This window comes from Syzygium oleosum, unplaced genomic scaffold (genome assembly GCF_021117445.2).
Source record: "Syzygium oleosum isolate NSW1041296 unplaced genomic scaffold, Sole_v2.1 Sole_v2.20, whole genome shotgun sequence".
NCBI lineage: Eukaryota > Viridiplantae > Streptophyta > Magnoliopsida > Myrtales > Myrtaceae > Syzygium > Syzygium oleosum.
In genome coordinates, this window is record NW_026607504.1 from 5522627 (window position 1) to 5539426 (window position 16800).

Genomic DNA, 16800 nt, shown 5'->3' on the forward strand with positions numbered 1-16800 from the left:
TTTCTATTAGCTACGCATGAGAAGAGAAACTTTATGTTTTGTAGCTGATTATACATCCTAATTATGTTTCCTAAATGGACATGTTTCATAATGGGTAATAACATCTCTTAACGTGCATGGTGCCGAAATCAACCAACCTACAGATTGTGGTCATTGACCGTGTCATGTGAGACAACTGGCATATACTCCAGTGGCTGGACGAATTCAATTGCCAAAATGTAAGAATGTTTAGGACTCAATTGGCACTTGAAAGGTTTATAAGTGAATTAGCACAATTGAAATAGGTTTAGGATTTTTATCGTAATTTTTCTCGAACACTCCTCTATTAAGAAAACTCATAAAAACAAGCGACCAGATTCCTCCCTCGACCGAGGGTTCCGAAATCGTTAAAGACAAACTTACAAAGAGAGAGTTCTTTTCATTTTCCCCCTTTTTGAATCTGATCTAAAGAGGATGCTCGACTTAACCCTTCAATTAGAGACGTCATTTCCTTCACTCATGGGGGATAGGCTAGCATTGAACGGTGGAAAAGAACCAAAGTATCCAAAAAGGTAGCTCATGACTCGTGGAGGGCATTCCTTTTGGGTCCATCGCTTGTAGAAAATTTCCACAAAATGATCGAGCCTGCTTACATTAATCGATGTAAAAAATGATCGATCGTCTCCCAAATTTGAAATTTCTACTCATGGGTTGTAATTTTCTATGGCATTGACTTATCAAGGGGGGCCGAAGAAATTTTCGAATTTCAATGAACATCGATCTACTGTTCATTTCACCTCGCGGCAACAATTCGTTCGAGATTCTTCCGATTGAGATATTAACCCGATAACAACCATCTTGCATTTTGCAGCACAAGCGAACTTCTAATCAAAGTCCGGGACACTCAATTATTTGCCATATGGATTTGAAACGCGATTAAAAAAGAAAATGTGGTCTTGCGGGTCCTGGACAAAATCATCGTCGATGCATAGAGTTTTGTAATTCATATTCGGAAAAAAGGTAGTGCCGTTTGATTCATTTTAACCGGCCATTGACTTTCGAAGACTCCGGTTCCGCAATACGCAATAAGGATCCTGTAAATCAACATTCGGCCCAAGTAATTATGTCACGTGGGGCTAGCTTGGTATCCGACCATTTGCTTTCTCCAAGAGGCACGTTCGCAACACGATACAGTATGATCTTTGATAAATATCGACATGTATCTTATTTAATGTAAGAGAGGAATATATGCGTCATCATATGATGATACTTCATCATCCATCGTGTGCATACGATGATACTACATCATGCGAAATGTTGATATTCTCATACTTCGAAACTTCATTTATCACGATCCTTAGGCTCAAGTTCGCGAGCATTAAAAGCGACCGGTATTGATAAAATCGAGATCTCCGTATGGATCAAACTAAGAGAAGGAGATCCCCAGTTGCGCATTAGGAAGTTAAAAAAGACTAGCCGCGTGATGCTACGATCCGGCAACCCAAACACAATAACTTCGTCTCCTGAGCATTGGGAATTGGTGCGTCCCGCGAAGTATATGCAATCCCCATTATGTCCCCGGAGCTTGTGCATGGAGATCGAGTACGAACAGTGCCCAGTGAGAAAGAAAGCCATGTTGCTCAAGCTTCTTACCTCCGCCCATTTCTCACATTGTCGATCCAAACTATAGACTCTGAAATCAAATGCCTCCTCCAATCCGTATAGATCTTTGCTAAAGTATCTGTCCACAACATACAGATCACCACTTGATGTCACCAGATGTTTGCAATTGCCGCCATTGCAGATTGATGGTGAGAACTTTTGAGATTTGGATGCTACAAGTTGTGATATTATCAAACTGCTTAGCATTTATCCAGTAACCGCGCATGACATGTTAGAGCTACTACAAAGGACTGAACACTTGAAGCCGTACAAAAGTCGACCGGTCCACTAAATCAAGCATAAAATTTTGGAAAACTTTTTGAAGATGCTGAAAGTGATGCACATTGAAGCCATGATAGGCTTGGAAACAAAAACATCATTATCATCTGCACTCTCTCCACTTGCAAAACAAAGTCGAATACTTCAGGACCTAAGACATATCTCAAACTCGTGGGGACAGCCATATTCACACCAGTTAGTAAAAAGTACTCTTCTTCTTCTAGTGACTTCTAAAGAACTTCCGAAGGCTAATCTCACTTTTACAAAATCGGGACACAACTTCAACAGACTCCATCAAGAGCTTGGGAAATAATGCAGCAAAGTAAGCGTCCAAACCCTCGGAAACCGATCCGAGGACCAACTGCCAGAAACATCAAAGCAACATATATGAGCCTTGTATGCATGTAGCTGCAGACCAGAGAGAGAGTACCTGAGCTTGTCTTGGAGAGTCCATGTGCTGCTTCAAGCAATTTTTCACAGCTCGCAACAAGTCTTTCATAGAATTTTTGTAGGTTCTACGTTTGACTTGGAAGTCCATAACATGAGCATCAATTTTGCATATCCAATCCACACCAAAAACTGTTGGCGCGGTCTTCTCTAATGCTATTAGAAGAGGTGAAGTGGTTTTTGATTTGTCTACTTTATCGCTAACCTCACAAAGAAAGGACAGCCTCAACTTTGAACTCCACAAAAATGGATGATGGAGCACCTTTGATGCTTTGGCCCAAATTAGTCAACTAAAAATGGTTATAAAATCTATCAAACAAAGCAATGAAAATGCAAATTAAAGAGATCAACATTCTTACCTCAATATAAGATTTGTACTTAGTAAACTCGAAATCAAGTGGTGAGCTTCTAGTATATTTGTCACCGAGGACAAATCCACCGTGTTGTTCGCAATATTGATTTCACGTACTCGGTGCTTGCCAAATGGGCGGTCTCCACCTGTGATGCAGAAGAAAATGATGCAACCCAAGCTGAACATATCAGTCGCGGTTGTTTGGCAACCCCCAGGATGAAGCACTTCAGGTGCTTGCCATCCACAACCAACAATATAGAAATCAAAGATCCACAAAAACAGTTGTCATGAGCACTTGACGAAAAGAAAATGCTGTCATGAGCACTTACCGGCTAAGGAAGATTCATCTCCATGGATGTATTTAAGAATCCCCACATCTGATATTTTGGCAGATGATAAATGGGTGATCAAAACATTTTGAGGCTTTAAGCTTTTATGAACAATTCCCGAGTTATGCAAATGAGCGATTCCTGATACTACATCAATGTATCATGATATAGAATAGACATTATGACTCATGAGAGACAAAAGGCCTTTACGTTAAACAATTTGTAAGCAAAGAAGAGTTCGCGTAGATAGTGAAGTCATCAAATTCAGTACGTCAAAACATAAAGAGGTCCTTCATGTAAACTTAAATAAAAAACCTAGTACAGAATCTGATCGCCTTATCAATAACATAACTATTTACTAATTAGAATGCATAAGGATTTTGTAGCATTCACGAGTCACAAAGAGAGGGAAGGTATACTAGTTTTACCAAAAAAATGGAATCTATGTTTTGTCACTGTGCAATTGATAATACCTAATTGATTTTTATAAAAACTAAGATTTCAGGCTTGATAGTGACATTGAGCTTAACCAATGAAGCTAAATAAGCAAGCTCAATAAAATTCAAACTTACCTCATCAAATTCAGCGACTGAAGTGTGGGATGACCATTTGCAATCCTGAATCTTTGATTTTTTCTTTTTGTCAAAACACTCCATAATTTACATGCTGCATTTTGGCCTTAACATTTGCCAATTTCTGTTTATAAGCATAAGAGAAGACAGACATGTCTACAGATGGCGAAAGTGCCTGGACTAAATCATTTAAACTGCAACTACACAACTCCTAAACAACATACACAAAATGCTGGCTTCGCGTTACTAAACAATAGTGAACTACATTGTTGTGTTGATTTTCTAAATTTGCCATAAATTCCTCCATGCGTTGGTCGATTTCAACATGACCCCTGACCAGCCATTTAATGGCAACCGATTGACCTCTACACAAGCCCTCTAATACTGTAGTACCCTTACTTCCCCTACCTAAGACAGTGCTCAATGGTTCCAATTCCGCAGTATTATACGCAGCGCCAACAGAAGGATGACCCCTACTATTCCCCAAATCACCCAACAAAACACCGATATTTTCCCATACTTCGCGTAGATTTGCAAGGCTTATATGCATCCGTAGTGTCGCGACCCCCTCGAATCGGCCTCGTCGCTTAAGGGGTTTGGCTAATGGATTACTAAGTTAAACCTAACTCGACCTTTCCCAAGCCCATACCAACTCGCGACTTAAGATTTAAGTTATTAATGTGCAAATCAATTTCATCTAGGAGTCGCCACTAATCAGTTTTTGATGGGTCGATTAGACACCCAAGTAAAGCACGGGAGAAATGTTTCACTTCTATGAACCAAAGATTCAATGGGTACGAGGACTTGATTAAACTAAGGGCGCGAATGATAACCATTCTGTTTCTGTCCAGAACTAGTTTTCTATTATCAGAAACAGGTTTGAAACAGAAATCCGTTTGGTAACGCAATTCCATTTTTCTATTTCTAGAACAACTTTTTGCTCTAGAACTGGTTTTGGACTAGAAATCAGAACCTAAAAAAAGTAGGTTTTCTGTTTCTGAACCAAAAATCAGAACCATTTCTAAAAGAACATATTTATCTCTTCAAAACACATCTCTTCCTAAATTTGGCCCCGATCTAACCTAGTCAGACCGGTCCGAACTGGTTCGGTCCAATTCATTCCCGACGGGAAAATAAATAAAAATTAGAAAATTCATAAAATTTATAAAAAAATATCAAAAAATTCATAAAAAAAAATTAGAAAATCCAGAAAAGTCCTAAAAATCTCAAAAAAAAAATTTTAGAAAATCCATAAAAATTGAAAAATTCCAAAAAAAATCATAAAAATTTCCAGAAAATAAAAAAAAGTCAGATTTCGGGAAAATAAGAAATTTGGTGAATTTTTTCAAAAAAAATAAAAAAGTCAAAAATTTCAAAACTTCACAGAATGGCTTAAAAAACCTGTGGCCACTCACTTTGAGTGAAATTTAAATTTTTTTAGGTGCCGAAAAAAATTAAAAAATAAAACATTTCAAAACTTCATAGAATGGCTTAGAATACCTGTGGCCACCTACTTTGAGTGAAATTTAAATTTTTTGAGGTGCCCAAAAAAATCAAAAAATCAAAAATTTCAACACTTCACAGAATGGCTTAGAATACCTGTGACCACTTACTTTGAGTGAAATTTAATTTTTTTGAGGTGCCCAAAAAAATAAAAAAAAAATCAAAAATTTCAAAACTTCACAATATGACTTAGAATACTTGTGGCCACCCACTTTCAGTAAAATTTAAATTTTTTGAAGTGTCCAAAATAATCAAAAAATAAAAAATTTCAAAACTTCACAGAATGGTTTAGAATACCTATGGCCACCCACTTTGAGTGAAATTTAAATTTTTGGGGTTATATTTTTGGGCACCTCAAAAATTTTAAATTTCACTCAAAGTGGATGCCCAAAGGTATTCTAAGTCATTCTGTGAAATTTTAAAATTTTTTATTTTTTCATTTGTTTTGGGCACCTCAAAAAATTTAAATTCACTCAAAGTGGGTGGCCAAAAGTATTCTAAGTCATTCTATAAAGTTTTGAAATTTTTGATTTTTTTTTTACAACTCAAAAATTTAAATTTCACTCAAAGTGGGTGGCAATGTGTATTCTAAGCTATTCGTAAAGTTTTGAATTTTTTTATTTTTTTAAAAATTCAAAATATTTCTTATTTTCCATAAATCTGACTTGTTTTTTATTTTCTGGAAATTTTCAATTTTTATGGATTTTTTGAAAAAAAAAATTGAGATTTTTAGTAATTTTCCAAATTTTCTAATTTTTTTATTCCATTTCTACAAAAATGGATTTCTATTCTAGGAAATAGAAATTTGTGCTGTTATCAAACGAGTTTCTGTTTCAGGAAATAGAAATTTTATGCTATTATCAAACGGATTTTTGTTCCAGAAATATAATTTTTTTGTTGTTATCAAACGAGTTTCTATTTCTGTTTCTATTTCAGGAATTGTTTTTGGAACAGAATAGTTATCATTCGCGCCCTAATTGACCAACTAGTACCCTTTTAATACCTAACCTTGTTTAATTACCGTCTAACGTGTTCACACTAATTGAGAGTCAAAATTCCACCCCAAATCCAGTTATGGAAAGCAACAATCAATACATGAACCTAACATGCATAATCAACCACATGCGAGTTTAAATTAAACACGCAATTCAAAGTGTGTAAATGAAGTAACGTGCAATTAAACATGACATTAATCACACAAAAGGGCAAGAAAAGCCAATTCCAAAGCCCAAATAATATTTTTTTGATTTTCGAAATTTTTATTAAATCTTAAATAAAAAAATTTTAAACATTTTTTAATATTAAAATAATAATATAATATTAAAATAAATATAAAAGGGATCCGGGTCGGATCTCTACATCCGACCCGGGCGCGCCGGCCCGGGTCCGCCGCGAGGTGGGCTCGGCGAAGGCCCACTTCGGAATAAAAAACCTACAATCCAAAAATAATTAATTGAAAATACTCAAGCCCAGCCCATTATAAATAAAAACCTAAATAACACTTCAGCCCAAATTGACTAATCCGGCTCACCCGCGAATGGCCCAACTTAAAGGTCATTTTAGTCCTAAACTAAAAAAAAAAAAAAACCCCAAAACCATTTGACCCTAATAGGCTTAAAACTGGCCCTAATACCAAAACCCCACCCGGTTACGACCCGCGCGCCCGACCCGGCCACCAGCCACCAAGCCGACTCGCCCACGCCACGCTCGACGCCGCGACGCTTCGCCTGACCCGAGCCTCCCGCCGCGCCTAGTGCGACACGTCGCCTGCCGCCGGCTGAAAGCTCGGCCACCACTCGGCTGGGCACGAAGCCGCCGGCCGGTTCCTGGCCCCCACGTCGCCGGCCAATCTCCGACCACGATATCACCGGCCAATCTTACGTCGTCGTCCGAGCACCGCCAAAAAGGGCGAAATGACGAAGCCCCAGAACGAAACCACGGACCACATCAAAGCAAAACGCAAAACACGCCGTGAAGATCGCGGGTCGACGCGCAACCGAAAAACACAACAATCCAGGAACAAACGCAAAAAAAAAAAAAAAAAAATGTCATGCAGACATTTCATCAAACAGGTTGGGTGCATTGCAAAAACGGGAGGTTTTCGGCGCGACCGACACTTGAACTCGTCCGGGGTTCTTGACATAAGACATACAAGGGCAGAGAAACCAAACACAGGAACGACGTGGCCGGGATTTCGCGCGGGTCGGCCGGCCACGAACTCCGGCCACGGTGTGTCCAAAACAGAGCCACTCATGGTGGTAGAAACAGGACAGCCGCAGTGGCATCCCTATCCGGCTCGACAGCGACGAACGGCGAGGAGCTCGATGGATCGGACGTAGTCCGGTCGCCTCGCACGCCCCGAGCCAGAATCCTTGGGTAATCGACTCAAAACTTTTGAAGAAAATCCAAAGAACCGAGACCTACCTTGGGCGCGAAAGGGAGGCCGCGGGCTCGAGTGGCGCGGCCGGGAGTCGTCAAATGACGCTCGGACGCGGCCGGGCTACCGGAAAACTCTCCGCTCTCTCCGTCGGATCTCGTTCTATCTCCCCTTTTTCCCTTTCGATTTTCTCTCTCTGTGCTTCCCCCTCTCTCCCGGTTCTCTCTACTCTCGATCTCCCTCTCTCGCCCGCTCCCCCCTTCTTCATGCGGCCGTGAGGCCCTTTTGTGGCCAGTCGGTCACGCCAGACCGGCCCTGCCGTGGTCGGCCGGTCGCCGACCAGATCTGCTTCCCTCTGCCCTCCTGCATCGCTTCTGCTCCGTCCCGTTCTGCTTCTTTCTCTTTTTTGTCCTCTCCTTCTGGTCCCCTCCCTGCAGAGCGCAAGGGAAAGAGGAAGAGAAAAGAAAGGGGGCTGGGCTGGGGAAAAGGAGAGAAGGGAAGTTGGGCCCCGAATAGGTGTTGGGCCAGAAAAGGTAGTAAACGTAGTCCTGGTTGGAGGTTTTTTTTTTTCGAATTTTTAAAATTTTTTTTTAAAACAAGAAAAAATACGTCTAATACCCCCCATTAATTCCAATGCGCCTAATGTCTATATGCTATGCAATTTAATGAAAATATTTTTATTTAGGGATTAAAAATTAAACCCTAATTTTCTATGCAATAAAACTCTAAATGATTAGGCAAAATTTATGTGTCAACGCGTAGCTGCTGGTTCGCCCTCCTTTCTTCTCCTCTTTGAGGGCCTGGGACCTTTGGCCATTGGGAGAACTAATGCATTCTGTACCAGTAAAAACAAAGTGAAAGAATAAACTTTAAGGGACTAATTCATCTACATTGCAAATTGCAAAGGGTAAATATTATTTCCCCCCATTAGTGGATATCTAGAAAATCTACTCAGTAGATAGAAAGATTTCATCTAGGTGTTTCCATCTTTACTATTGTTAGTGTTCTCATTTTTTATGAATGTATTAGTCCTGAGAAATGTATTTGAAGATCTTCAGCAACAAGACAATTCCTGCCCACATGAGCATAAGATGGACCAATTACCAATTAGGTAGAGGGCTGAATACTTGACTTTCTGGGGTTACTAGAGCGTGGTCTCTTCTGTAAACACTTCTGGTGAAACCCGGCAAATCTGCCAAGGAGGGAAAAGCTCTATCAGTGGAACAGAAACAAGGGAAGAACATTTTAACCATTCACCTTGGTAAACTTTCAAGTTTTATCACCAAAAGAGATAGCAACTTTCAAGTTTTATACCAAAAGAAATAGCAAATAAAAGTCGAGGTTTTTCTTCATTATCTAAGGGCTAATTTCATTGAAAGAGGGGTATTTTTTTTTGGTAAGGTGAAAGAGGGGTATTTCATACCCGATGAAACCAAAAAAAAAAAAAAAAACAAACGCTCGTGTCAATCGAACCAACACACAGAAATCCAAAGATAGCGTGACCGGTCACAGATAGAGGTAGCGATTCCATCACTGATCCACGAGCGAGACACACTTGATTATTCCTTCGTATTCTCGTGTTAGGCATGTGTTCACCGCAGCGACCATCCACGAGAGTGTCATCTCCCTTTCTGAACAAAACCCAGATCGGGAGAGGAGGGACGAGCGGGGAGGGGAGGGGAGGGGGAGAGGACAGAATACCGGCAAAAGCGCACGCTTTGGACAAACGGTCAAAAGATCGAAATAGTCTTTTAAGGACAGCTGTTAGTAGTTACATGATATTTACAATCATTGCTGTTCTCTTCACTTACACCAGCAACAATAAATTGTTGCTTCTGTCTCCCTGTACTATAGAGGCCTCCTTTTTACACATGATCAGTACTCCTGATGCCCCCAGTGTGCATTAGGAACTATACATACCATCGGTCAAGATGCACAGATCAAGTAGCGACAGCAATGAGATCCTTCTCGCTGTCCGCAGCTTCGTAATCGTCTTCAGCCACCATCCAGGGCAATTTAGGTCCCTAAAGTTATTCCACAACACTGAAGCATCAGAGAATTGGAGTACGCCCGAAAAACAGCAAACTCTCCATACGTTTGACGGTCACTTTCTTTTTAGCAACTGAGCTAGCTTGGCTAGAGCTTTCTTTTCATGTCACTTTGAACAGGAACATGCTTACTATTTACGCATTTTTTCCAATTTATCTGTGCAGAACATTTAAGCTACAGCATACGGTTACAGAGAAAAGAAGTCGACTGATGTCTCGGGGTGAAAATCATAAGCTATCACACAAGCAATTGCTTAAGTTCCTTCCAAACTCTTATATGATGATTTATTTACAGACCCAAAATGATGCTGATAGCAGCCTACCTTCCCTTGCCGTAGGATTTTCGGGTAATGTCCCGTCATATCAACCACAGTAGATGGGTCAGCCACTCTGATGCCTCCATCAACCACAAAGTCAAGGCCCTAATTACACATGCAATAAGGAACAAAAGAAAAAGAACACACAAAACATCATTTTTGTCTCTATTGATCCCACAGATAGATGACTAATGCACGTACCAAAATTTGAGATCAATCCCTTTCTCTACAATCGGAGCAAAAGCGACCAAAATAATGCATCAAAATGCAGATTTTTCGAGGATTTCCATAGAAAAGGAGCTAAATAGTTGGATTTTAGGACAAACATGTAGGGAGGGGATGCATGAAAATTTTATTCAGACGTATTCATTTTCTGCCAGTCTGTTCAAATCCTTTGGTTCAAGACCCAAAAGCTGGAGAAGGGATCAAAGATATAAAGAAGCACCTCATCCAAGTAATTGTTCTGAAAACAGTCAATATTAGTAACTGTTTATCTCTAGCAGAAATTCATACATTGGTTTAATACACAGTCATAGCTAAAGTTCAGTTCTGTGTGCCACAGTTTTGTGATGAACAAGAAGATCAATCTCAAATAGCCAGCAAGATCCAACTTACTAGAATGGAGACATACCTCTGGTCCATAACTATCAGCTATGACAACTGGATCTATCATCCACTCGTCATCCTTTGGCCCCTTGACACTAGTAAGCAGGACAATCAGTAAGGGATACTTCTGAATTTGTTTAGATATGCTTGGCATCCATAGCACGATATACACCATGAACAGACGCAAAAAAATCCAACCTGGTCGAAATTAAGGGTGAATCCATCCTCTCTAATATGGCTTGACATATGGCATCATCAGGAATTCGAACGCCAACACTTTTCCTATGAGCATATTTGGCAGCTGTAGTCCCGTACCTAGTGCATTGTTTTGGCAACTCTTTGCTTGCAGTTAAAATGAAAGTATACTGCAAATGGAGAAGTTTCTTAACTGAGTCGGGCACCGAAAACTTCATATCACGATGTCTGACAGATCTATTGTCCCCAGGGGCATCCATCAGACTTGCAATGCAGTAAATTAAGCACATCCGTATGTCACATATATCTCGAAGACCACAGCAACAAGCAACCATCCAGAATACAAAAGAAATGTTACATTTCATAGTGATATTCCCATACAATGTACAAAACAAAGAAACTCGATGGTCAGTAGTCTATTCATTTATGCTGTTTAACTTATTACCAAGGGTTAAAAAGCTGAATGAAACAATGCTACCTCCTCTTTCACATAAGTAGGAGATCCACAGGCTGAAGCAAATAAATGATAATGTACAATCAAGTTTTCAGGTTCCCCTGTCTTTTCCACATTGTGTCAAACACATTGATTTGACATGCCACCAGCGCGAACCTTGGCTTCCTCAACGAGAAACAACATTTAAAGTGAGAAACTTACAGGGCCAGGTAAGCAATGTTTTGCAGCTCGAAATATATTCGTATGTCCTTGACCATCACCACGAGGGAATCCCGTTGTGTATGTATCAATGTCACGGAAGGAGCGACACAATATACTAAGAGGCTGCACAATCACACGTAATAGCAAGAAGCATTAATCATACAAAAAATGATATGATCGAAAAATCTTGCTGCAGAGGTGTTCTAGATGGAACACTGATGCTGATCTGATATTACTTTCTTAGATTATCACTTTGCTACTTCAATGACATGACATAATATTCTCAGGCCCATAATATTATTCGGTAATACTGAACTGACAAAAGAGAACCAGAAATATTCTATACCTTGGAAGGAGATATCTCTTTGATTCTGCAATCATAAAGCACATAAAACAACTTTAATAACGAATAGGAAATAAATTACGTTAAAATGATCTTCAACTAATTAACAAGAATATGCCAATACCTCCTAAGTCTTTCAATTGCTGAAGGGCTCTTCAAGTCGCAAACTATGGCGTATCTAGTAATACAAAAAATATTCAGAAAGCTTTTCATAGATAATCATCTCATGCATACAGGATCCTCGTGCTCATGGAATGGTAAATTAACAAGTAATCACTACTTGAAAGTTCAGTTATTCAGGTTGGGTTGAAAAAATAATTGTACACTATTTCACATTAATCTTAACTGCAGAGGCAATACAAAAACTCCAATTTCTAGGCATTTCCATTATGAAGATTGCGGAAAACAGCCTCTAACCAACAAAAATCTTAAAAAAACAAGAGGACTTAGCCAGGCGTATTGTGATAGAACAAGTCGAGGAACCATTTCGTGGCGGGCATGAATATTCAAATGCAAAAAAAGAAGAAAAAAATATTGGTTTAAATCTAGAACGATGACACAGTACTGCCCCATGCCGAAGGAAATAGCATGTCTGTCTATATATTATCAACAGAAATCCTTTGGGACCTACACTATAAACAGAAATCGTCATAATTTTGGAGGACCACACCAGAGAAAATAAACGGCGATCAGCATAATATGGAAGATATACAGCCCTGGTTCTAAAATGGAGACAAAAACTTGACTGAGGGTAACTAAGAGTCATTTCACAAATAGCAGCCATGGTTAAGGTGACTACACGATAAGATTTAGTATTCCAATTCTGTTCCAGAGATGAAAGACAAGGATGGTGACATAAAATTAGGACATAAGTTTGAGCACAAAATCTAAAGTAGAATTGGGTAGCTGTCCACCGTAGTTGAACTCTGCCGAGAAAGTAAATTCACGAAGAGGGTTCTCACTTTAAGATTATGTCTATGTCATGAAAGTGTCAAACATTATCCAACGAACAATTTGCTTGACTAATGCGAGAGACGAAGGCCAAGGGCAGCATTAGAGCATACACAACACATTTAGCAGTACGTAATCGAAATGCGTCGACCCATCAATGACTAAAGGAATAACAACAGGCTTTAGCAGTACCAGACAGAATCCCAAAGCAAAGGTTCCTATCAGAAAATTTTGTAGAAGGAAAACACCCAACATAGGATTAAAAGTAGGGAGGGCAAACATACATTGTGTCTGTAGGAATCACCCCAACAGCCCCTTCTTTCAGAAGATCAACCACGGGATCCAATTTCCAACTGTCTCCTCCAATGGGATCAACTTCAACATACAGCAACCCACCCTCCTACAATTATTACAGTGCAAATGCAATGTCATAGACATTCTTAATACCCTTCAATCCAAATCCATCTTTCGTTCTCAAGTAATACCCAGGAAAGAAAACAAAAGAGCTGAGACCCACATCAATTGAGAAGACGAACTCCAAAAGAAGAAAGAAAGGGCAGAGGGCATTTGTACGGTATCACCTTGGTGAAGCGAGGAGTGGCGTATTTCAGGCGCTTGGGGCTTCTCTTCACCGCAAGAGCTAAGACTCCGAAGCGTCTCGCCGGCACGAAAGAGCCGACGGAGCAGGAGCGGCTCCGATTAGGAGCGCCGACGTGTTCTGGCACCGAGCGCGAGTTCGGGAAAGACAAAGCTCCGCATCGATCGCCATGAAAATTCTTCAACTGCAGTTGGACTGCCATTCTGGAGAGAGAGAGAGAGAGAGAGGTTTTTTTTTAGAGAGAGAGAGCGCGAGGGAGATGAAAGATTCTCGCTTTGCAACAAGCCGTTAAGCGCGTAAGACCGATGTCGTTTTGGAGCTGATATTGTCTTCGCCCTTCGGGGAAGTTTTTGGAAGTGAAAATGACGCAAATGATCCTAAACTTCAGCTTAATATGCAATATAATTCTTGAATTTTTAATTTATTCAATGTAATTTTTGCACTTTTAGTACATGTTCAATTAGTCTTTGGATTATATGAAAATGATCAATGTTATCCTAGAACTTTAATTTACTCTTGAACTTGAAATGACAACATTGAATATTTTCATATAATTCGGAGTCTGCATTGAACGTGTATCAATAGTCTGGGGATGACATTGAACAAATTAAAAGTTTAACGACCAAATTGCACAATAAGCTAAAATTCCCTAAAAAAAGCATATCTTTACTCAATTGGCTTAACTTTACATTTTATTATGCATACAAAATGAAATTAGCTATCTTAGATAATAACGAAATGTCGAATAATATTCCTAGTATCTAATTAATATCTCTAATAATATTCTCTAATAGAAAATCTCTAGTCTCCATAAATATACTTCATCACAATATTTCATATGATTCTTCCTTTATCTATATGTGGATGCATCACACGACAATTTGAAAGGTAGAGTCTAAAACGGGATAGTTAGCACAATTCCCTTCGTTCATAAATTTTTTTTTCCGTGTAATTAAATTGGTCAAATTGGGGGAGTATAACCCAATCAAACGCACAAACCATCTTTTTGCAAAAGTTCAATTGTAGAAATTGGTGGATCTCTCTTGTATTCTATTGATGAAAAATCGTTCTAATTCTTCAATCACCCTTTCCAATTTGCCCTACTGCGGCCATTAGTTTATGACTACGGCGACGAATTTTATGTCGAGTAGATGTGGCTGGACCATAATGATCTTACCATTGAAATCTAGAAAGAAAGATCCTTACTTGTTTTTGCTTCGCGGAAAATAAATAATTTAAACATTATTTTCTTTAAATGATCGTTTGTGTCACTTGAAAAATAAATGAACAAAAAATATTTTCATCATTCACGAAAATAATTAAATATAAATTGCTGTCAGTAATAAAAATATTTTTTTATTAACTATTTATTTAAGCGATACGAACGATTATTTTTAGAATTATTCATTTTTCGCAAAATAAATGGGGTCCAATTCTTGAATTTTCGTATTTCATGCTTCTTTATTTTTTAACCGATAAATCGTCCAAAAAAATCTAGCTAATCGGGGTGACCGTAGTTAAAGTTGTCGGTGAGGGTACGGATCTGGGGGACTGGGGACCAAAACGACATGCTCCGACGTCGTTCGCTTGCTATTGAAAAGACTCAGCGGTAATGAACCGCCTTTTTGCCAACAACTCCGAAAATAATAATTATCACCTGTTCAAAATAATTCAAAAAAGGAAAAAGAAAAAAAGAAAAAAAAAACATTTTGACTACTCGAGAGACACCTGATCCAATGTGCCATGTGGGACTTGGGCAGAAGTTGAATGCCGGATGTGAGGCAGACACCCATGTGAAATTCCAATTCGAGTCATTAATTATAGGTGGGGCTCTTTTCGATGGGTAAATTGGTAAAAAAAAATTGCATTTTTGGAAAATATATTAAATTTCGGATAAATTACTTCTTGTTCTTTTCATATCCTTACTCATCACGTGCTTATCTTATAGCTTTTCATATATAAGTTTTCATCTTGCTAATCTGCTAATGGTTGTAAGAAAAATCTTCAAATAAATAATATCTATGACAATATTTTTCATTATAAGGATAAAAAAAAATTTGGTGAAAGTATGAGGATAAGAATTTGACTCCTTAAACTCACAATTCATGATTCGACCCAAAAAAAAAAAGAACTCTCAATTCATGTCGGTTCAATTGGGGACGGAACAACATACACACTCATGAAATTTCATCGGATCCTTATATTTTTATTATTTAAGATTGGAGGGAGGTTTTTTTCCAATGATTATTGTGCTCTGTGTAATCATTTTTTACTTTTTACAACTTTCATGTTCGGGAAAGACAACGCTCCGCATTGATCGCCATGAAAATTCTTCAACTGCGGTTGGACTGCCATTCTAGGGGAGGGGGGGAGAGAGAGAGATGAAAGATTGTCACTTTGCAACAAGCCGTTAAGCGCCTAAGACCGATGTCGTTTTTGAGCTGATATTGTCTTTGCTCTTTAGGGATGTTTTTGGAAGGGAAAATCATACAAATGATCTCTGAACTTCAGCTCAATATGTAATATAATCCTTGAAATTTTAATTTGTTTAATGTGATCCATGAACTTTTAGTACATGTTCAATTTAGTCTTTGGATTATACGAAAATGATCAATATTGTCCTTGAACTTGAAATGTCAACATTGAATATTTTCATATAATTCGGAGACTACATTGAACGTGTATCAATAGTCCGGGGATGACATTGAACAAATTAAAAGTTTAGCGATCAAATTGCACAATAAGCTAAAATTCAGTGATCACATTGCACATTAGGCCAAAATTCAGAAATAATTTGTGCCATTATTTCTTTATGGAAAATCTGATTTGTGTATGATTCCTGAAGTTTCTTATTGATAACAATATTATTGATGGAAAAATCTAATCAACATGAAGGAACAAATCAGTTATAGATCACCTTTTGACATAAACTCTCGTGCAAAATTCTCAATGCATTATGTAAATATTCTAAGGTTTTCAAAAGATAAAAAGAGAAAAAAAAAAGCACATCTTTACTCAATTGGCTTAACTTTACACTTTATTATGCGTACGAAATGAAATTAGCTATCTTAGATAATAACGAACTATCAAATAATATTCCTAGTATCTAATTAATATCTCTAACAATATTCTCTAATGGGAAATCTCTAGTCTCCATAGATATACTTCATCACAATATTTCATATGATTCTTCCTTTATCTATATGTGGATGCATCACGCGACAATTTGAAAGGTAGAGTCTAAAACGGGACAGTTAGCATAATTCCCTTCGTTCATAATTTTTTTTTTTGTATAATTAAATTGGTCAAATTGGAAGAGTATAACCAATCAAACGCACAAACCATCTTTTTGTAAAAGTTCAATTGTAGAAATTGGTGGATCTCTCTTTTATTCTATTGATGAAAAATCCTTCTAATTCTTCAATCACCCTTTTCAATTTGCCCTACTACGGCCATTAGTTTATGACTACGGTGATGAATTTTTTGCCGAGTATATGTGGCTGGGCTGTAAAGGAGGATGTCATCAATGTAAAATTGGGCATTGGCCAGAATAAGCTGAAAGATTTTGCACATAACTTTCTGGAATA

General features: G+C 38.4%; 1 protein-coding gene across 1 annotated transcript; it reads right to left on the reverse strand.

Annotated features, from left to right (window-relative positions):
- Window positions 1-9217: 9217 nt before the first annotated feature.
- LOC115693194 (uncharacterized) lies at window positions 9218-13444 on the reverse strand. Its single transcript, XM_030620177.2, has 9 exons — window positions 13197-13444; window positions 12900-13015; window positions 11789-11842; window positions 11668-11692; window positions 11322-11444; window positions 10670-10836; window positions 10497-10566; window positions 9872-9970; window positions 9218-9524 (listed from the first exon to the last, which is right to left on the reverse strand). The coding sequence occupies exons 1-9, from the start codon at window positions 13413-13415 to the stop codon at window positions 9441-9443; spliced, it is 957 nt and encodes a 318-aa protein (XP_030476037.2). The 5' UTR covers window positions 13416-13444; the 3' UTR covers window positions 9218-9440.
- Window positions 13445-16800: the final 3356 nt, after the last annotated feature.